Source organism: Rasamsonia byssochlamydoides (assembly GCF_041956645.1).
Source record: "Rasamsonia byssochlamydoides strain NRRL 3658 unplaced genomic scaffold VTN77scaffold_20, whole genome shotgun sequence".
NCBI lineage: Eukaryota > Fungi > Ascomycota > Eurotiomycetes > Eurotiales > Trichocomaceae > Rasamsonia > Rasamsonia byssochlamydoides.
Genome location: NW_027192403.1, coordinates 364,879 through 386,858, shown reverse-complemented (window position 1 = coordinate 386,858; position 21,980 = coordinate 364,879). Strand labels below are relative to the sequence as shown.

The 21,980-nt window shown below is 48.4% G+C and overlaps 7 protein-coding genes and 1 non-coding gene across 8 annotated transcripts; 3 read left to right on the top strand and 5 right to left on the bottom strand.

The window, feature by feature from the left end:
• Positions 1-1,602: 1,602 nt before the first annotated feature.
• Positions 1,603-3,760, top strand: VTN77DRAFT_3005 (uncharacterized protein; the record flags this gene model as incomplete). Its single annotated transcript, XM_069418908.1, has 3 exons — positions 1,603-2,053; positions 2,102-3,355; positions 3,405-3,760. The coding sequence occupies 3 exons, from the start codon at positions 1,603-1,605 to the stop codon at positions 3,758-3,760; spliced, it is 2,061 nt and encodes a 686-aa protein (XP_069279063.1).
• Positions 3,761-4,558: 798 nt separating this feature from the next.
• On the bottom strand, positions 4,559-4,648 carry VTN77DRAFT_t50. Its single transcript has one exon. It is a non-coding gene; the product is annotated as a tRNA-Glu (tRNA).
• A 2,630-nt stretch (positions 4,649-7,278) lies between these two features.
• Positions 7,279-7,504, top strand: VTN77DRAFT_3004 (uncharacterized protein; the record flags this gene model as incomplete). Its single annotated transcript, XM_069418907.1, has 2 exons — positions 7,279-7,326; positions 7,385-7,504. The coding sequence occupies 2 exons, from the start codon at positions 7,279-7,281 to the stop codon at positions 7,502-7,504; spliced, it is 168 nt and encodes a 55-aa protein (XP_069279062.1).
• Positions 7,505-7,895: 391 nt separating this feature from the next.
• Positions 7,896-11,968, bottom strand: VTN77DRAFT_3003 (uncharacterized protein; the record flags this gene model as incomplete). Its single annotated transcript, XM_069418906.1, has 14 exons — positions 7,896-8,221; positions 8,306-8,397; positions 8,480-8,597; positions 8,666-8,882; positions 8,946-9,004; positions 9,065-9,149; positions 9,333-9,696; positions 9,752-9,778; positions 9,834-10,009; positions 10,063-10,241; positions 10,305-10,360; positions 10,423-10,919; positions 10,981-11,033; positions 11,092-11,968. The coding sequence occupies 14 exons, from the start codon at positions 11,966-11,968 to the stop codon at positions 7,896-7,898; spliced, it is 3,126 nt and encodes a 1,041-aa protein (XP_069279061.1).
• Positions 11,969-14,324: 2,356 nt separating this feature from the next.
• VTN77DRAFT_3002 (uncharacterized protein) lies at positions 14,325-16,449 on the bottom strand (the record flags this gene model as incomplete). Its single annotated transcript, XM_069418905.1, has 5 exons — positions 14,325-15,412; positions 15,462-15,646; positions 15,697-15,898; positions 15,958-16,341; positions 16,389-16,449. 5 exons carry the CDS (start codon positions 16,447-16,449, stop codon positions 14,325-14,327), a joined length of 1,920 nt encoding a protein of 639 aa, XP_069279060.1.
• A 692-nt stretch (positions 16,450-17,141) lies between these two features.
• VTN77DRAFT_3001 (uncharacterized protein) lies at positions 17,142-17,418 on the bottom strand (the record flags this gene model as incomplete). Its single annotated transcript, XM_069418904.1, has 2 exons — positions 17,142-17,261; positions 17,320-17,418. 2 exons carry the CDS (start codon positions 17,416-17,418, stop codon positions 17,142-17,144), a joined length of 219 nt encoding a protein of 72 aa, XP_069279059.1.
• A 603-nt stretch (positions 17,419-18,021) lies between these two features.
• On the top strand, positions 18,022-18,282 carry VTN77DRAFT_3000 (uncharacterized protein; the record flags this gene model as incomplete). The annotated part of the gene is made up of 2 exons (XM_069418903.1): positions 18,022-18,146; positions 18,213-18,282. The coding sequence occupies 2 exons, from the start codon at positions 18,022-18,024 to the stop codon at positions 18,280-18,282; spliced, it is 195 nt and encodes a 64-aa protein (XP_069279058.1).
• Positions 18,283-19,074: 792 nt separating this feature from the next.
• Positions 19,075-20,794, bottom strand: VTN77DRAFT_2999 (uncharacterized protein; the record flags this gene model as incomplete). The annotated part of the gene is made up of 5 exons (XM_069418899.1): positions 19,075-19,211; positions 19,270-19,390; positions 19,440-20,089; positions 20,156-20,538; positions 20,607-20,794. The coding sequence occupies 5 exons, from the start codon at positions 20,792-20,794 to the stop codon at positions 19,075-19,077; spliced, it is 1,479 nt and encodes a 492-aa protein (XP_069279057.1).
• Between the last annotated feature and the right edge of the window lie 1,186 nt (positions 20,795-21,980).

Here is a 21,980-nt window from a genome sequence, read left to right as displayed (position 1 = left end):
CCACCAGTCTTCCTGTGACGTCTCTGAAATCACTCCATCCCCCCAGTAGGTAGGATAGGTCTCCCCATCTCGTTCCTTGGGAGAGAAAGAAGCTATCTACGAGGTCCAGCGAGATATCTCACAGATTCTGCCGGCCGTATGCCTCACCGCCTAGTGCACCGCCTAGTTCGGACCGTCACAGTTTCGAGCTCCCGGGAAAGGAAGAGAAGGAAAGAGAAGCCTTTTTTTTTATTATAATCAGAATTGTTGTAAGTATGAGTACCTGTACAAATATGTACTGTACGGTATCCAAAGTATATACTGTACTGTACTGTACTCTACATAGCTATATAACTAGGACCGACAGTCTCTGTTGTGGATCGGTGACTCTCTGAGCCTGAGATATCATTGACAAGTATCACGGGCTACATAACTTGAATGAAAGCCACTGGAATTCCTGAGGAGGGACTTAGCGAGAACTGTGGCTCTCATCATTGTATTTCATGGCATTTTCTTCTTTGTTAGAGGCTGCGTTCGGAGACGACGAATGTGGAAAGCTCCCCAAACCAGTTGACTAGTCAACTAACCTAAATTAATAGTGTCCTGTCTAATCTAAGCTAATAAGTTCTATTTCTGTAAGAAGAAAGGAGGGGTCCTAGAACTCAAGGCATATATAGTATCGTCATTGATCCCCGGCAGCCACAACTTCATAAGAAAGCAGCCGTGTAGCATGTTGAGACACAGTTCGCAGCTTCGCAGGACAAGACCAAGGAGGATGTACCAATGGGAACAACGAGATCTGGCTGTTCGAGTGACGTGGCACGAGGCCTGGGCTCAATATTACAGAACGATGTCGGGTATGTCGAGCGCAGGCCACAGTGAAAGGCGTTCGCCATGAGAATTATCAAATCATCACCGAATGTCTCTGCAGATTTCACACTGGGAACAATCGCTTTCAGTGGTCGGGAGAGACATTTGAGGAGAAGTTCTATGTCTGATCACGACGTCTCTATTTTGCTCTTTATAATGCTTGCAAGCAAAGTAGACAGATTTTGATGTACACTAGATCAGTAGGAGAAGGAGCGGAGCGAGGTGCCCATATGGCCTGCCACTCAGACAGCCCTAGCCCCAGGCCCTAAGCCCTATGTCTAGGCCACGTCTGTATTTTGTCAGCTCCCACGTGCCTGATCCTGAGCCGTGGACGTCATTGAAGAATCAAGTATCTACAGTAGCAGTCTGGATCAGTAGGTAGAACTGTCACTGGCATTGTTTAATGGATTTTCGTAGTTACTGCGTTAACTAGTCACGACTGCAGCCGGTCTCCCCGCAAAAAGAAAGCAAACGCGAGCTACGCATGCAAGATCGAAAAGGAAGCTGGACGCTAGGCCAGTTCAAGTGAGGGTTTGATTGCCGATTTCGGAAAGTGACTAAACCCAGACAGGCAATGAATTCCCGGCTTATCGTTATCGCATCGATAGACAATAGAGACAGCCATCAGGACAGCATGCTGGAGATGGCCCTGATAAGAGGCCGTTGTTCGGCCTCTCCATTTAAAGGGCTGTATACTTCTAAGAATTATAACAGGTAGCTTCGTTTTCATCATTGCTCTAGCTTGACTACACCATGGTCGACCGTCTCAAACAGCTGACCCTTCAGGTCAGTGCCACCTCCCCCCCTCCGCACCCCTTCGATCCCCTGTCCACCACCGAAATCGACACGGCCGTGGCCCTGGTCCGGGAGAAGTATGGCCCTCTCAATTTCAATGCCGTCACCCTGTACGAGCCTCGCAAGGCCGAGATGATGGCCTGGCTCGTAGACCCCGAAAAGGCCCCTCGTCCCGCTCGCTGCGCCGATGTCGTCGCCATTGGCCCACAGGGCAAGGTCTACGATGGCGTGGTCAATCTGGATGAGAAGAAGATTGTCGAGTGGAAGCACACGGAAGGCGTCCAGCCCCTCATCACGATGGAGGAGCTCAAGGAGGTCGAGCATGTCTGCCGCAAGGACCCCCGGGTCATTGAGCAGTGCGAGATCATCGGCATTCCGAGGGAAGAAATGGACAAGGTGTACTGTGATCGTAAGTTTGCCGTCTATCAGTTTTTGGTTGTCTACTGAGATCGTCTAGCATGGACCATCGGCTATGATGAGCGCTTTGGGAGCAACGTCCGTCTGCAGCAAGCGCTCATGTACTACCGGCCCAACGTGGACGACTCTCAATATGGATATCCGCTCGATTTCTGCCCCATCTACAACGCAGAGACCAAGGAGATCATTCATATCGATGTGCCACCTGTCAGACGCCCCATCAGCAAGGCGCCGCCTAACAACTACCACGCCGAGGCCGTGGCCAAAGATCTGGGCGGATACCGGACCGACCTCAAGCCCATCCACATCACCCAGCCGGAAGGCGTGTCCTTCAAGATGAACGGGCGCATCGTCGAGTGGCAGAAATGGAGCATCCACGTCGGGTTCAACTACCGCGAGGGCATTGTGCTGAACAACATTACCTTCAATGACAAGGGCACCATCCGTCCCATCATCTACCGTCTGTCGCTGGCCGAGATGGTCGTCCCCTACGGCAACCCAGAGCACCCGCACCACCGCAAGCATGCCTTCGATCTGGGTGAGTACGGCGGCGGGTACATGACCAACAGTCTGTCTCTGGGCTGCGACTGCAAGGGGGCCATCCGCTACCTGGATGCCGCCTTTGTCAACCGGGCGGGAGCCAGCGTTGTCATCAAGAACGCCATCTGTATCCATGAGGAGGATGCGGGCATCCTGTTCAAACATACCGATTTCCGGGACGACTCGGTGATTGTGACTCGCGGGCGGAAGCTCGTCATCTCGCACATCTTCACGGCGGCCAACTACGAATACTGCGTGTACTGGATCTTCCACCAGGATGGCACGATCCAGCTAGATATCAAGCTGACGGGTATTCTGAATACGTATGCGATGAATCCGGGTGAAGACACTCATGGCTGGGGAACGGAAGTCTACCCCGGAGTCAACGCCCACAACCACCAGCATCTGTTCTGTCTGCGGATAGATGCCAACATCGACGGGCCCAACAACACGGTCTTCCAGGTGGACGCCGCCCAAGGGCCGGGCGAGGTCGGCAGCGCCGAGAACAAGTACGGCAACGCGTTCTATGCGAAGAAGACGAAATACACGACGCCGAAGGAGGCGATGGCCGACTACAACGGCGACACGGGTCGCACGTGGGAGATTGCCAACACGAACAAGTTGAACCCGTACAGCAAGAAGCCGGTGGCCTACAAGCTGGTGAGCCGGGAGGTGCCACGCTTGCTGCCGAAGGAGGGGGGGTTGGTATGGAAGCGGGCCGGCTTTGCCAGACATGCGGTCCACGTTACAAAGTGTAGGTCTGATGATAGTAGGATTATGAATTTGTTGCTGACGATATCTAGACGCCGACGACCAGCTCTACCCAGCCGGCCGCCACGTCCCTCAGACCTCAGGCGAGCCGTCGCAGGGCCTGCCAATGTGGATCGAAGAGGCCGGCGACAGCTCGATCGAGAACACCGACATCGTGCTATGGCACACCTTTGGACTGACGCATTTCCCGGCGCCGGAGGACTTCCCCATCATGCCGGCGGAGCCGATGACGGTGCTGCTGCGGCCGCGCAATTTCTTCAACCGCAACCCGGCCCTGGATGTGCCGCCGAGTTATGCGCGGACGCCGTCGCAGGTGGCGGGTAGCTCACCAGCGTGTGGATGTGGAGGGGCAGGGGCGAAGGGGGATGGGAGCAGTGTTATGGTTTGATTTCTGTCTATTCCATGATGTTATGATACCTGCGTCGGCCGGTGAATTATTCGATGATTATGAATCAGTGTATATAATACTGCCATTCTACATTCCGTTTCTTGAATTATATCCACTCATCATGACCATGTCACATACCCAAGTACAGGCACCTACCTACCTAATGAAGTCACCAATAAAGTCCTCTACAGCATATGTACTGTCAGCACACACCTCGGTATATACTGCGCGGGAGAAGAAGCAGGAGAAAATCATCCCAGGAGACTCATACCCATACACATCTCTTCCATAACATCCTTATCCTTTCCTTGCCCTGCTTACCTAGCTCGTCAGAACATATAGTCAAGCATTGATCGCTCAGGACTAACATAGATAGGTATTTTCTTTTCGTTTTCTTGCCACAGATCAATACGATTATCTAACTATTGATAGGGTAGTATATAAGACGATCCAGCGAAGGGTGTTGCGTTGCGTTTCAGCAAGACATTATTGGTACGCATCTACCTTGTAAGTTGTATGTATGTATATATATCTCTATCCTCAACGCAAGCTAATTGACATAACGACCACACGATGGATGATGGTTCGAACATTCCCCCTCCGAAACACATACACCTTACACAGGAGGTGATCCCTACCACCCAGGGAATTGGGAATATCAATATCGCCTCCCACTAAAGTCAGAATTTAAAAATAAAGAAAACATGACCAAACAAACGCTAACTAACAAAAAGGTAAAAAACGTAACACATCACACCCCTCCCGTGAAGAAAGGGAGGTCATGTGTTAGCGCTGTGCCTCCGATAGGGGGAATCGAACCCCCGGCTGCTGTGCTCATTCACTCACGTGAATGAGAGACAGCGATGTTAGCCACTACACCATATCGGATGAACATTGTGGAATTGTCGGGGAGACGGGTCCTGGATTTGCCTTATATAGAAAGGAAAAGAAAAAAAGGTTTTTTTTTTGACTTTTTGTGGTGGCGGACCGGTTGCCGTTAAGGTTAGGTAGTGGGGCAGGCGGGAGAACTAAGTACGGAATAGGTATGGGTGGGTGGGTACCTAGATATTAGGTTGGGACTGGATTGGTTCTATTGTCATTCGTCACTGGTCAGGGTGGGGCCTGGACCACTGGACCACTGGAAATTAGGTAATCCAACTATTACGATACTGTACAGGTGACGCTGGGAAGGCCAGAAGAGGTCGTGGCCTTTGACACTCATTTTCGTGGCATTTCTGCCTTACTGTCGCTGCTTTACAGTCGCGCCCATGCGCGGACCAGCAATTTTCGTTGGAGCCACTAATTCTCATTTGCGGCATGGCCAATGACAGTCTATATGCGCGACCACGATTTTTGAAGGAACGCATTAGTGCATATGGAAACCGGCAGCCTTATCATAAAGCAATGATCTTGATATGGCCTGAATATGTGAGGACGCTCTAGCAGGTGCTGTCAAAGTGTGGCAATAAATATTTAATGTTCCAGCCTGAAAATGTGTCTGGCATTGAGTACTGATCCAAGGAAACATCCAACGCCTCCTACACTAATTCCAGAAGGAGGGCTACTATTGCTCTGGCCCTTTAAGTTAGATACATGCTGAAGTATCACCAGAAGAGCTTCAGCACATTCTGCCCTTAAACTCCCCGATCATCGGGTTGAGTTTTCGATGTTGCTAAATTAAAAGATACGATGCCTGGAGAATCTTCCTCGTCATCAAGAAAGTATAAGTCGCGCAACTGCTGTAGTTCTAGGCGCATCTGGCGGCCCAAAACCTTTAGACGGGCAGTTCCTGGAATCGGGATGGTCCTACGGAGACTGGCTAAAGGAGCTCCGTGCCACTGTCTAGGTTGCGAGACAACATCAAATGGAAGTCGATTGCTATGGAAACAGGACTTGAGAAACACTGGCAGATACAGGCCCCTTATGGCGTCAGTCGGAATCATTGTCTGTTCCGCTTGATGTATCTTGTACATGTCGGCAGTTGGAACCTCTCGCATCAAAATGGTCCCTTTCCCAGCTGCTGCCCTCCTGCGTTCCCTGGCCTTGAGCTCAAATTGGATGAAATATTTGAGATTTGTGGGTATAAAAAGAAACCCTGGGTCTGTAGGCAGGTCGAACTGATTATGGCATGCGGGACACAGAGGGACCGCATTTTTAGCTGAGATTAACGAGAAGTTTATTAGGCCTAAGTCATCCCATAAATGTGCCTGCACATAATATAGGCAGCAGAGATAGCATTGCCTACCTGTTGGTCTTCTTTTGCAATAATATGGCAAACATGAGCCGACTCATTACCACACGCCCAGCAATCCTCTCCAGCGAGTTGCCTGACTTCTAACTTGGTGCCGGCAGAGAACGCATCGGACTTGAGCGAATCTTCAGATGATCGAGCTGAGGGCGTCAGGCTATTCTCAGAAGATTTCATACCTGGAGACTTGGTGTGGTTGCCTGCTGACTTGAAACTTGACAACTCAGGCGAGGACTTAACGCAGTCCGAGGACTTCGTGGGCGAAGCCACACCGTCTGACAACTTCGCGCCCAATGACCTAAATCTCTTCCGGTCTTTAGGGAAAGTATAGAGCAGGCGTCTAGCTATATGAGGAAGCTTGGCAGTCCCTGGGATCTTCGAGGTACGTGTATAATGGATTCCCTCTCAGAGTCTGGAGAATAGGCACTAATCGAACATCGTAACTTAGACGTTATTAAAGGAAGAGCTGAAGATCTGGATATCAACCACCCTCTATTGTTACAGTCGGCTTGCATAGCGCCCTAGGTTGCCCTAGTGTATTTGTTAGTGAGCTGGAACATACTTCCACCTATTGTCTTAGGGCATTGCTCTGGGGAGATTACAGTTGTATATTGTACAAAGAGATTTCCTGTAATGCGGTTTAGAAAATCAGATACTGTCGAGTGTCTATATTAGCCAAAATACATGAATAAAAGAAGAGATAGAAAGATATATAAAGAAACTTAAGCTACAGTTAGAGTCCTAAAAACATAATAGTAACTAGGGGCCATATATTATGTCTTCGTAAGATACTAGATGCAGACAAGGTCTTCATATAATTCTTACTAGTTCCTGTTGGGCATCATTCTTCTGAGATGGAAGCTGTTCCCAAGGGCAGTGTGGCCATCGACAGACACTACATTCCTAAAGGCACTAGTTGGAATCAACCTGTGGGTAGCGGCGTAAGTAATGATACAAGATCTTTTTCAATCAGATTATTATCGACTTACACGTGTATGTATGCATACAGCTGGGAAAAGACTATTTACGGTGATGACATGGATAAATTCAGGCCAGAACGATGGCTCGATGCCTCCCCCAAGAGGCTGGCTTTGATGGAACGATCCAGTCTTACTATAAGTTTTTTTTTTAAAAAAAAAGTTTTATTGTTATGGAAAATGAGGTTTCGAAACAAAAAAAAAACCAAAAAAAATCACAGAGTCAACCTTTTTTTCTTTGCTCTGATTAGTTTGGCCACGGAGGCCACTCCTGCGTGGGGAAGAATATCTCCATGCTGAAAATCAGTAAGCTGGCCCCTCAGCTTCTTCGTCGTTATAAGGTGAGTTAGTTATCCGGGCGAAAACCTGTTTGATAATTACTAATTGCGTCCGGAAAAGTTTACCTTCGCAAAACCCAATCAAGAGCGGAAAGTCCATGGTGGATGGTCCGTCGTGCAGGATGGGTTGGATGTTGTCGTTAGCCGACGGACAGACGAACAAGAGACCGGTTATATCTGAGCAGTAAGGTAGTAGATTGGGTTTTTTATTTTTCTGAGTATTATGCTTTGAAGAAAAGAAGGGAAGAGGAAGGAGGGGGTATCTTCAGGACAGTTATTCTGATGATGATTGTTATGACTTACCGTACTGGTACTGGCTGTACGACTAGATTAGCTCATAGTTGGTCCCCGAGAGTCTCTATCCTCAAAAATATCAATGATAACTACGCTCTTTTATTTCATAAGAGATTGGGGAAACCCATTATATAATTCCTGATATTATTAATCCAGTCAATAAATAAATAATCTATACTATGTCATTGCAGACTCCATATATAGGACCCTCAAGCCTAGATTTAATCTGCTATAACTATATATAGCCCTCTCCATGGAGCTCCTTGGATCTATCTACTTCACTCCTCGCTATTCCTCACCTCCTCTACAATCCTCTTAGCCTTGTCCAAGACTCTGTTTATCTTATTGATCTTCTTCCTCAGTGTCCTTGCTAACGCTGGAGATTGTCCCGCTTCCGTTACCTCGCCTTCGGCAGCGACGACGGCCCGCAAGTCTCGGGCGATATTGTCCACCTCCTGTTGGATGTTCTGCTTCAGAGCTTGAAACGTCGCTCTCACCATGGTATTGTGTTCTGTTTCAATGGTTCTCGATAGGTTCGTGAAAAGGCGCGAATACATCAGGTGCTCATGCATGATGCTTGTGCGACGGCGATGGCTACCGTTTCCTGAATGCCACAAGGATAGTCAGCCTGAAGGAAAAGAGATTGGTGGCATTATTATGTTGGTTATTAACGTGCAGTGCAACATACCGGACTGTCGATTGCAGGCAGCATAAGTGTTATGCATGAGATCCGCAATGTAGGAGCTGTCATGGCCGCGGAGGGCGTCCTTCTGAATTTCGCTAATTAGTGAGTCAGCAAGATAATATCACGAGTAAGATGAAGTAGAGTGAGGTGGGATGTAATATTATCACGATAGCGTACGTTGTGTTGTCTATCAGCGCTTCGAGGGAATCATGAACGATATCCAGTATGCAGTGCTCCCGTAATTCCATGTTAGTGAGGAGATTTTCTAAAGCCTGAGGAGCAAGGTTGACATGCTCTGGAAAATAAAGACAGCGTATGGAGTGAGCATTCATCGACAAAAGGTTGAAAGGGAAAGGTGCTCACCTTCCAATAGGTCGCGGATTGACTGGAAGAGGTCTGCCGTTGCTTCTTCAAACTCTGCCTCCTGCGATTCTACCCAGTCCACTACTGACTCCCATCTTCCCTGCAACTCCTCGCGCGCTTCTTCTAGAATCTCGTCATTCCAGCAGCGACTGCCGACAGCTTTGGTTGTCCAGGTGCCGTACTTTCGGCAGAATGCAGCGTAGGACGTATGATGCCACTAAGTGAACAAACTCATGGTTAGGCTTTTCAATGTAGAGGTTGTGATATGGATTGGACGTACTCCCGCCCATTCCCGACTTATTGCAACTGCGCCATCTCTCCAATAGTCTTGGCGATTATCTGTAACAGCGTGAGATCTATAAAAAGTCTAGATTTCAAAGGATCGGGAGAATCACTTACGAATTATGTTTGTGATAGAAGTAGCAAATTGTTCTTCTAATCCACGTTGTACTCTAGAGATATCTGAATGACGGGAAGTAAGTCTCTAGTTATGGTCAGAGTAAGCTTTTCTCTTATCTGTGTATCAGTGATAATATCTTTATAGCCCTCTCTTATCAGAAACTCGGGACAAATATTTGGAATAGCGATCAGACAGGTTGGCCTTTGTGGCACCACCAGATGGCTAGACAAGTTACTCAGACATGATAAAACGAAATTGTTTTCGTACCTGACGAAACATCTCTTCACACTCAGTCAGGACCTGACGAAGCGTTGCAGCCCTCTCTGCTGTGACTTGATCCGATCCTGCCAAAGCCCATTGATTGAGAGATCGCAGAAGAGTCGGGGCCCGATGTTTAAGAAACGCCTCTGTCGCACGGAACTGCGCCTCTGCTGGGACTGATTGGCAGTAACGACGCAGTTCACGGACACCACTGAGCCCAATATATGCTTCTGCGCGCTCACGACCGTCTTCACGGTGCTCAGAGTAAAGCCGGTTGCTAACACAGAACACTCTGTCCGCGTCTGTATACTTCTCTCGGAGACTCTCCGTCACTTGCTCGTTGCGTCTTTCGATTAAGAACCGCAATAATCTTTCCATGATGTTAGTAGAGGAAAATAAGTTTCGATCCATAGAAAAACAAATACTCGAGCTCAGAATTTTCCTTCTCATCACTACAGCACTATCAGTGTGTTGTACTTCATGGTGAGAAGCCGGTCGAGAACCTACCGTAAACGACTTTCTTTTACTGCAAGTCTCATGTCTTCTGCCTCAGTGGCTCTGTGTCTGCGAGATCTCGTGGCAGCGATATCGCGGTTTAGATTTTGAATGCCTCTTCGAAGTTGTTTTATGTGCTCCTTCACGTTAGGGGGAGAACTGCGCGCTGTCTCATCGGGGTTCACATCCTAGGACCTGGTGAGAAAAAAAAAGTACACTTTGAGACTATTGTATGGTGTACCTCGGATCTTGTGCAAACGATTCGTAGCAGTTGATCAGCATCGCACCTCCTGATAATATCAGGAATACTTTGATCCGTGACACAACGAGAGATCTTTGTCACTATAAAGACTTCGTCACAGCTATGACGAAGATACCTCTCGGTAGCCCTCACCCTCGCAAAATTCAGATCTCGGAAGCCTAGCGGAGGGCAGTTCGTGTTAGGTTTATAAAAAGGCTTGAGGCGTAATGAGAGCTGCTTACCAGGTAAATCTGCCAATATTAAGCCTGTGCGAAGTATCGGTGATCGAAGGTAGACCCTATTCATAATCAGAAATCAATGACACAAGAGAGAATAAACGGGGAAAGGTAATCAACAGACCTGATCAGCTTTATGAAGGGCCATATCGCTGGTCTGTCCTCATTAGGGGGATCAGTTGTGAGCGCGTCAAGAAGGTCTCTACACTCGTCAAGATCGTTTGCAGTGACAGAATACTGAAGTGCGTCGGCCCCTCCCGGTCTATGGATAAATCCAGCCTTTGCCCATTCTTCAAGGTGTCTCAGAATGGCTGCTTCTGCTCCATCGGCTTCATCAGAGAGATATTCGTGGGTCAGGCCTGGCTGGTTGCGGAACAGAGAATGGAGTGTCTCCCATGCCCTTGTGGATGTCTCTCTAATCTGCTGTTGCTCTTCAACATCTGTGACCTCACGATATGCGTCGGTATAATATTGTCGGAAGCTCCGCAGCAACTCTTCGAGAAGTTCTTTCACTTCGTTCTCATTCATGTAGTCAACCTCAATGGTGAATGGGTGCTGATGATTCTGGTCCACATTTCGAAATTCAGTCACGACGCAGGTACAAGCAGCGCCATCTCCGCTCTTCACATTTCCGTCAACGTCAGCTTGAAAATAGCCGAGAAATATAAAGGCAGATACGTACTGATCGTGCCAGGCCTTCCTGGTCAAGGAGAGAGTTGATGAGAGAGCTCTTTCCTACATACGGTATGAGTCTTTTCGAATTCAGCATGGCAAATAGCGGAGATACTCTTACCCACTCCTGAATCTCCAATGAATCCCACAGTACGCGTTTCAGGATACTCAAACCGACTAAAGTTTTTTACCTGCTCATAGAGGGCATAAAAATCGGAGCTTTCGTCTTGTGCCAAAGGGGAATTTCTCATTGTATTTTTGAGCTTGGTGAATTGGTTTTTGACGTCTCTTAAAGCGTTTTGTAGACGGTTGTTGTAGATACGGGCTCTGGGAAGTCGCTCTTGCCGAACGTCGTATAGGGGATTACTTTCTCTTTCATGATCACTATCGTGATCCATCTCTCCTCCTTCCTCCTCTCCCTCTGAGACGGCAGGAGAAACTTCTCCATCGGACTCCGCTTCGTTTCCTTCAAGTTCCAAGTTTTGTAGACGGGTAGCCACACTAGGCGATGGCGACCACTGTAGGAGACGCTGCAGAGAACTATTGAGAGGCTGATCCACAGACGGTCTAGGTCTGGGAGTCGGCGTGGCATTGTGGAGGTCCGCATAGGTTGATATAGTACCGCTTGGAGATAAACCAAGACTCTGCGCTCTCTCCTCGCGGTCTGTCAGAGAATTTTCACGTGTCCGTTCGACACTGCCCCGAAGATGTAGGTCCGACAGGAGACTCCTCGCCGTAGAAGCGCTTGTCCTTCGAGTATCCGAGTGTCCCAAAATCTCACGTGGTTCCGGACTCAGGTCGACAATCTCATCTTCGGAGGACGACGGTGTCCATAATTCGGTAGTAGATGAACCAGAATAATGAGAAACCTCGCTGGGAGGTACCAATTGCCCAGTGAAAGAGTGCGGATGGTCGGATTTGCTACTCGATGTATGTGAACTTGCATTTCTACCAGTTGCAGCAGGGCCACTCCTGCTGGAAGATGCGGTGCTGGACATCGCGAGATATAGAATGGAATTTTCAAAGAAAAAGACTTTACAAGATGCTAGTATTACGAAAAACAGACGCTGGTCAATTGAAGTAATCTGGTAGATAGGAGAGAGATAACAAGGCTAACATTGGCGGGGTATTTATAGTGGTCATCTTGGATGGTTGAAGTTGCTGCGCCGCATCTCTACAGACCCCTAACTCGCTTCGCCGCATTTGAAATGGACAGGAGTTCTCACAAGTCTGATTTTATTGGTCGATACCGATCTTAGTACAATACAGCCAGCATTATCATATGCAGTGAACATGGGTCATCTTGTCAACGGCGATCCCTTTACAGTCTGGAGTGGTCGAGCGTTTGAATCCTAAGGAGGCTGAGACATTTGCCGGTCAAGGGTCCTTACCAGGATCCTCAGAGACCAACGAAGCCTGGGATGACAGCCTAACAGAAGAGATAAGTTGTAGGAATTAGCGCCGGGCTTGACAAGATCCCCAACGTACCTAATATAGCGAACTCCTAGGCACCTATCATAGGTGTTAACCCTTCATCGATTGGTAGCGACTTACCACCACAACCTGGTTCTGATACAACGGCTTATCGACCTTCCGTCAGCTCCACGTATGATGACTTGCAGGGTAAGATCTTCTACCAGTGAGTACAGAGTACACTCATCGACCTTCAGGGTGAAAGTTTGAACGCCGATAGCCCCCCTGCTCGTCTCAGCCGCGCATAAAGCTGGTCAGCCTTGTTGCATTGAGGTCGATAGTCATGAATTCCTAATTTGGTTTGTGCATAAGTCTCTGGGATGCGGCGCAGTGGATAGCTGTAACATGTGATGAGAAAATTAGCGCCAACATTGACTAGGTTCCCAACTGACCCAAAAAGAGAGCTGACCACTAGGATAGACTTGACAGCATAGAGTTGTTGCAGTTGCTGGTCACATTACATATGCCCCTCAGTTAGGTATGTATGTACGTACAATAGGTCAATAATAATCCTCGAGTTTGGAGCAACACCTAGGCGCGCTTGGAATCCTGAAAGCGGACACCTCAGCCAACACAGCGATTTCCTGAAGGAGTTCGCCAATATCGTCGAGGAGCATAGCATCTCTGGTATTATCTCCTTGAGACAACTCTCACCCGAGAGAAGAAACGACTGGCCGATTCAGATATTGCTGAATACGAAGTCCACGACGAGGGAGGTCCGATGATTAGATTACACTATCCTCATATAACAACAGGTTAGCTAAGTCTGGTGAGGAGAATATGCTCATACAGGCTGGATGCTTATCGATGAGGTCCTCGAATAATATGTTCATGTTTCAGAGTTTTGGGAAGTCATGGCGATATTGTTCCTCCTACTCCTGATGATCCCTTTGATCTTCCACATGAGTCTGCTTCAGGTACGATCCGGCGGGAATATTCTCTATAGGGAATGCTTGTTATTTCTCTCTCCCTGTCATTATCAGGAAGAAAAATCTTGTTATTGCATTGCGAGGCTGCCTCGTATCAAGATCTATACCAATATATATATTAGGTACCTTATCAGCCTTATAATATGTTGACTCTCAGGGTCTCGTTGAGAGATGAAGAACGGCTTGATTTCTGTAACTAGGCCTAACGGCCGATCTAATGACTCAGTGGGCGGTCACGTGAGCCGAGGCAATCGGAGCCTCAGGCTCCAACATAATATTTACCAATTCGCTGGTAATCTGGGATTGATATCGATATCTGTACTGTATCTATCCATCTATATCTATATCTATATCTATATCTATATATGTAAGGTATATTTCCCATGCAATAAAACGAACAACGAGTCTTCCTTGTCCAAGTAGTATATTCATGACTTCAATGTCCTCTGCAAGATTGGAGGTGATCGATCACCCCTTCAATAATTTCCACCTAGGCACCAGAAATGTATTCAAGACCGCTGCTGCCGTTGGAGACAGACGCGAAGGGAGATCGGACATGAGTTTCAGAATGGACAATACCAGCTCCGTGGAGAGCTTCGCGAACGGACCTTCGATAGACATGTGTCTTCGTTCATGGGTTGTATGTACAGTACACTACATATGTTGTAGACTCGGCCAAAAAGAGGTGCTATGACATCAACTTCTTGGTGAATCTGAACCGGGTATCGCGTCCGCCGACAACATACTTACTGTAGAGTTCATCCATATTACCAGTGATTTTCCGTCATTCGTCCCACGGTATGGTATATATACCCAGGTATGTAAGTATGTACATAAATACATATATACATATCATACTGCTAGATCGAAGGAAGAAACACGCCAAAAGGAAAGATAAATCAAAAGAAAACCAGCCAAGATATGACACCCATCGTGTTAAACAAACAAATAATCACTGGATTGCATTGTCCCCTGCCGAGTTGATCGGCTGCCAGAACGAGCTCATGTCGACAGTATTCCCTGTGTCTGCACCAGCGCCTCCCAAACCACCTCCGCTGTTGATATCGTTGAAATTGAGATTGTTGTCGTTGTTGAGAAATATCACTGTCTCGTCTGTACCGCCAAAGTTGTTCTGAGCAGCAGCAGCAGCAGCAGTGTCCAGCATCTGCTGTAGTGGGTTGTTCACCTGAGCGTTCATCGTCTGCAGCGGGTTGTTCATTTGAGTATTCATCGTATTTATCATCTGGTTATTCATCAACGGGTTCATCTGCGCATTCAGCATCTGCAGCTGGTTATTGATCTGCGACTTCAGCACCTGGACCCCCACGGCACCTGCGATCTTTAGCCCGCCCTTGAGCAGCTTCATGCCCGCGCTATTGATCGCGCTCGTGTTGATCTTGTTTGACATTGTTGTTGCTGTGCTGGTAATAGTCCCCTGCAGTTGCTCCAGCCTTGGTGACAGCGTGATCCGTCCTTGCTGCTGCTGCTGCTGCTGCTGGGCTGGTTGAACTGCTACCGGTTGTACAGCTACAGGTAGCGCCGCTCGCGTCGTGGGCTTACGTTTGATAGCGAACGATGAGTGGGACGAAGTTGGAGATGGTGTGGCAACTGTGACGGACGACGTGCCCTGCCGCTGCTCTGTCATGGCCTTCTGCGCCATCGTGAGCTGCTCCGCCAACCACTCCTTGCCACGGTCGACAGGATCGAAATAGGTCATCTCGATCGCTTCTGGACAAGAATGCCGAACCGGAAGATTCTCTCCCTCGGTCAGACAATCCTGGCAGATCTCCCAGTCGTGACAGTGATTGCATTGGATATAACTCTGGACCCCAGGCTGAATTGGCTTCTCGCACCGATCACAGGAGTGCGTGCTGGGGATGATGAGGGACTTCCAGAGTTCGTCTGGCGGGGTGGTCCACTGCAAGAGCAAGGAGAACATGATATGCGGGTGCGAGCGAGCACCGCCGGATTCGGCGCAGGAAACACAGGCGATGAAGGTGCAGGTGCTGCAGAGGAAGGTTTTTGCGTTGGCAGGAAATTCTACGAAGATATCAGCAGAAATCAAGACGTCAGAGCCAGTCTGACTCACGCTGCCAACAGCATTGACATATCAACTGATGGGCGTTGTCGCTGACAGTAGCGATGTCTCGAACCGGTTTGCGTGCACAACTGCGGTAGCTCTGGAAGATGCGCCGGTCTCTCTCTGCCTCTCCCATTGTGATCTGGTATCGGGTATGGGGGTGTCGTGCGAGGAGTTGTGCATTCAATGTCACTCTATTTGGTCTCCGTCAGTTTCTGTCAGAGAGAGATAGAATCTCACTCACTGCTGGTTGCAGTCGAGACATTGGACCCCCGAATACTTTTCATCGACGGTCCAGTCGACGCGGTACAGGAACGAGGCGAACTTGTGGGACGGCTCATGCTCTTGGTGGCCGGCCAGGTTGCAACTCTCGCAGAAACGAATCTGGCCATTGTACTCTTTCACACATGTGACACATACATAGAAAGTGTCGCCTTTTTTGATTCCTAGAGAGGGATGAAATATCAGCCTTGTCCTGTATTGATTCTGCAATTTCGATGCTCACCACTCCAACAGCGTCCACAATGTGAGAGGGATCTCCCCTTCTGGCAGGATTCACAATTCAGACTGTAGCTGTTGAGGCCGTAATCATCAGGAGCCTTGATGAAGGCCATCGACCGGTGCTCATGATTGATCAAGCTGACACGGACATCCACGATGCAGTCGACGCAGACATGGAGGCCGCACTCCTCGCAGCTCAGACAGCAGTGGGTCATCTTCCTGCAGTTCATGCAGCTCTTCTCGTCCGGCAGAGCACCACGCGCGGTGGGATGATCACGGAGCCATTTGAGAAACGGCTCGTGGGAAGGATGGTGAACACTGTGGCACCCATTACAGAAGCGGAGATCGCAAAACAGACACAAGAAATAGCTCTTCATGTACGGGAGACCTGGTAGACATTACTCGGGTGATCAAGCATCTTTCTTTCTTACATACCTTGGCCGCAATGGCAGCATAGGCCGCAGGTGCGAACTGCAGCAGTTGTATTGTTCTCCATTCCCTCACGTTGGTGATAGGTCTGCTTCCAGATCAAGCGAGAAAGTGGAAAGAGCAACTTCGAACATCACGACTTGGTGCAGATATGTATTCATATTTTTCAGCCTCACTAGTGATAAGACTATAGCCTTGTCTGTATGTACGATGTAGGCGTGTTCAGTTAACAAATCAAGCTCTTGTGAGTAGCGAGTGGCGGCAGGTGCTGCAATTTATTGGCTCCATGCCTGTCGGCAGTTGTTGCCGAAGTTGAATGTCAACCTCGTGGCTCTCTATTTCATTAAAACAGCAAACATGTCAAGTGACTCTGCATATTGCGGCTGAAAATGACGACTAACCAATTATCAAATCTGAATTCAGCCCTCGTCGACAATCTAATGGTCTGCCATTCGTACCGATTACTAGATTCGGTAGGATCCAAAGGTAGGTCATGGAGTTGATAGAAACGCCAAAAAAAAAGAAGAAGAAGAAGAAGAAAAGAAAAGAAAATAAAAAAAGAAGACCAAGTTGAAAACCGATTTTTCGAATAAACAGAAGCATTCAATGTTGCAGGGATCCTGTCGCCTGGCCTAGGTGTTTCCCCGTATTACTGCATCGCCATTATTCGACACGACGACAAGGCTGCTCCCTGAAATGCCTCGCCAACATCATCAGGATCCTGCTTTTACAAGCTTGGGACGAGATAACCGGATGGGCCTAGAGGGCTCTGGAGAGGCTGGAGTTGATGGGAGCAATGACTGGACCTCGCAGGATCCCTTTATCTGGAGCAACCCCGTACTGGTTATTGACATTGACCACCATGTACGCAGGTGCCAGCTGTCGTTCAGAGTTAGCTCCAAGGGGTTCGGGGAATGAGAAATCGAGCAAGACATACGGGCGGCAGCGGGGGTGCTGATCCTAAAGGACCAGCTGGCACTGTCACAATGGCCATCACGGCCGTAGGGAAGAGCGCGACAAAGAGTTGCAGCTCCATTTTCGACCCAAGGTGCTGTGGTATAGAACATTTGACTCTGTGGAGGAGATGATGCGGCAGTGTGAGTCCTTATACAAGAGCACCATCCAGACGGGGTAAGAGAGCACTCAACCCGGCACAACACGTTCTCGTAGGCCCTGTGGTAGCTCTCCAATGTTACTCTCCATAGTATGTCCTCGTCATCCAACCAGGCTGCGGTCTCGTATGTGATCAACACTCAAGGGAAGGAGTTTCATCTTGCCGAGACAGGGTGAATTAACCCTTGGCTAATAGACTTATACAATAGTCCGCTGAAAATCAAGCATTCATAAGGTTACGCTAATCTGGACAAGATGGAGGGGACATACAGTGAGCAGTGAGCTATTCAGTATATGGAACTGGATGCATGATATTTGTTTCCAACAAGTACTGTACTGCACTGTACTGTACTGTACATACACAATAAACTCAGGTTGTGATAGTATTTATTAGTCATGTGGAAAATAGGTATATAAATCAGCCAAAGGATCAATCAATCAATCAAGGAACCAAATCAAAGTCTTCCTGAATTTTCATTCCGTCCTTCCACCAGAGCTAAAAGAACAAGAAAGTAATTAACGCGAAATGAAGTTTTCCAAATTGATCTCCTCTTTTCCTATCCCTCTTTGCGTCGTTGCCCTCGCAGCGCCTGCGCAGGAGGGCATCAACCTCCTGGAACAACGGCAGGGCAGTAGTGGCTGTGTCGCCTTGTAAGTACTTCTCTTCTCCTCTCAATATATTAATTGAATCAGACTGACTGACCATTTTCACCATAGTGAGGATCCTGACTGCTGTATTGACTATGGCGTCTGTCAATGCGCAAATGGCAAGTCCCTACAGTATTAGCTTTAGTTTTGTTGCTCCTCTATCAACGTGTTTATCATCTTCTTTCTTCCTTTCGCCTCTATGGCGACTCGCGGACTGACTTTGATCTTTTATTTTAAAATAAAAAAAGAACTGGTTCTATCAATACAATCCCAACTCACCAGGCGGATGTGATCCTCCCTGGGGATTTTTGGCAACGTCCGAATATGGTCTTGGGGGTTTCTGCTGTGGTTGAAAGTTCTGAAGCAATCATCAATCACTCTTGGTCCAATGTTTCACATTACATTCGTTTGAAGAAGAATCATCATAGTTAGCTGGTTGGACCCCAAAGGCTGGGGAGAGAACTTCCAGTGCCATTCCCTCCTCTCTCTCTCTTGATCGCATTCTTGAATTGAGATATGCCAGATGGCTCATATTGATCAGTCTACCACTTGTCAGCTGCTACCTACCTACCTCCCTTCCGACATTTCATTCAATCACATATATATTCGCGGTTGTATTCCATTTCATTCATTCCTCTTTCGGTGTTTGCTAGCTCAAATGATTATTTTTGAGTATAATGACATTCTTTCGTTACTCAACTAAGCCGAAATTACATGTACACGTCCTCACAGATCTCGAAATAGGACTAAATGCGATATACATTCTAACCCTTTATCAAGGCGTGTATGTATGTCCATCCATCCATCCATCTATATAACATGGGGGAAATACATCCAATATTGCCCATTTTAATCGGCTCGACGACAGACCAGTCCAGACTCTATTCCCCCTTTAAAAAAAAAGAAATTCCACTCCCGACTTCATCATATGCTATGCTTGCATCGCAAGACGGCTCCACTGCCGAATTCTAGCTCCCCAGGTAAACAGAATCCACGGAATCGGAATCAGGGCGACGGAGATGAACCCCAAAAGACTGGTTGCCCATTTATAGGTGAGGCGGTTGTACACTGAAGAGTACCGTCAGTCAGTTTCCATATTACTGAATTGAGGAGGGTTTGGTTTTACTTTGAATAGTGAACAGCGGAAACGCCGCTGCGAAGATGTAGCGCGTGAACGAGTTGGCGGACAGCGCGGAGGCGCCGTAATTGGGACCGTAGCAGTCGACGATGTAGATGATTGCGGAGGACTGTTTAGCGTCAGACGGATGCATGCTGTATTAAAAGGCTGGTACATACGAAAATGCACAGATTTCCCCAGTTGAACGGCACCAGGGCAACCACAGGACTGGCCCAGTGGACGTCCGGGCGCGCCGTCCAGGCAAACCAGAACAGTCCCCCGGCCACACCGACGCTTCCGATCATGGCAGGGTAGAGTCGATACTCCGGGGGCACTCTCTTCACGCCCTGATTCTCGAGTTGGCGGTGTTTCTTCTGGTAGATGAGCTGGTCCATCAGCAGGCTGGTCACTGTGGCCAGGAAAGCCCCCACGGCAAGAGACAGGAAGGTCAGGCCTGTCTCATGGCTGTTGAATCCGTACGTCTCCTTGAAGACAAGCTGCAGAGATGCAAAGAAGGCGTACAGTACCGCGAAGTCGAACCCGATGTACAGGCTGAAGAACAGGACGATGGGCTCCGAGACGAGGATGACCAGCGGTCGGAGCATGGCCTCTCGCATCCATGCTCGAATGGCAGCGAGGGGGTGGATGCGATGGTGGGAGCTGGCAGTAAGCTTGCCGCGCTTCTTCGCTCGTCGTTGCAGAAGCACCTTCTTGTATGTCTCGCGCATGCCGAGGGCTGCCAGACAGGTCGCTGCAGAGATGAACACGCTCACCCACTCCAGCCATCGCCATCCTTTGCGTTCGACGACGAACCCGCCGATGACGGGTGCTGCATCACCACCATCTCAGTCAGGAAACGATGAAATCACAACACATGGAAAAATTGACGACGCACCGAGAGATGGCCCCAAGAACGGCGCGAGGAGAAACGTCACCGTCGCAGACCCGAACATCGACCGAGGCCACATATCAGCCAGCGTGCCTCCACCCACGCTCAGCGCAGGACTGCCAAAGACGCCCGCAAAGAACCGACAGACGGCGATGGTCGCCATGTTGGACGCGACGGCAGACCCGATGATGAAGAGGATTGAAATCGGCAGACTCAGTCGGTAGATGATCAGGCGGCCGAACGTCTCACTCAGCGGGGAGGCGATGACCGGGCCCAGCGAGAGACCGATGCAGAAGAGCGACACGCCCAGAAGGGAGACCGTCTCGGAGACGCCCAGTTGCGCTGCGAGCTGCGTCGCGCCGGGGGCGTAGGCGGAGGACATGTACGTTCTAAGACAGTCAGACAACGTCAGATGGAGGATGCGTAATGTGTATGGTGAAGGATGTACTCTACTAACATGGTAAAAGCATACACGGCGACACAGAGGGTGTGGTATATCTTCTTCCCCAGAGGCCAATTCTGCGGGTTCTCAGGGTCCTGCGGCGAGTCCCAGTCGAGGACTTGTTGGACGACGGCATTTCCCTCGTTCTGCGGGGGAGCCTGAGCGAGTTTCACGTCTTTGTTATTCTCGTCGCTCTTCTTCATTGAACCGAGTCAGGAGGTATGCTAGGGGTGGAGAGAATCGTATTCAATTCTTCGGAAAGAAGAGAACAGACAGAGAATAGGATCAATCTCCTGCGAAGGAGGATAGGTATCAGCTGCTCTTCTTTGGACTGAGTCAGTGCACTTTGAAATTTCACCAGAAGGGGATTTCCCCTTATATACAAACCTTGCAGAATATAATGATTAATGATACAGTGCGGTGCAAGAATATGTAATCAGGTACGGGCGTGATCAGTAATGTAGAACGCCATCATTCAGATTCACACCAGCAGGGGGAAAAAAAAAAGAAATTAGAAAAAGAATCACAAAGAATACTCAATAAACTAAACTACTAGGTCAATAAGGTGCATGTTATGCTCATTTTGACTGGCGAAGATAATGTCCATGATTTCTGATTACTGAACATTGAACCTCGGACAATGTCCCAACAATTAGGTACAGTACTGGACTACCTAGACTTGGGGATTGGCTCCATCACTGCTAATTGCATCATTGCAAGGAGGCATGATGGGTGAGACAGCCCTTTTTTGAGGATGAATTCGCCTTGACATGACAATTCCTGGTATTAATGATTATCGATATGCGATGAGACGAGACGATAACATGGTTAATTTGTCAGCAGGCATGAGGCTTCACTGCTCCCTCGGCTGAACGTACGGCCCCACTGGATAATTTGTCAGCCAGCTACAGTCAGGATCGCCACCAGAATTAACATGGGTTGGTTAGGGAGACAGAATTGAAACCTCTTTTTCAGACAAGGCAGGCCTTGTTTAGTACTTTTATTTTACCTACGTTGGCTCTGACTGATCAGATTTAGAGAACAAAAAAATTTTTTAAGAAGATAAGGAAACGAAATTCACCAGCCTAGTCTAACTGAACAAACACCACCGATTCTGCACCTAGGTACATACCTACACCCACGCCAGCCAGCCAGCCAGACAAAAATCAAACGAGCAAAGCAAGATATGCAAAGCAAAACCCTTGATAAAAAAGGAAAAATTGAATTGGTTGATGAATGATTATCCCTCCGTAAACACCCCGGCTCCCCGGCTCCAGAAGGGACAGAAAAAGAAAAAGCATAACACCGGATCAGAGAGATAAAGGGAAAATGCTAAGAGGAACTGCCGTATGTACATACACCGGACGCAAACAGGGAGTGAGAAAGAAA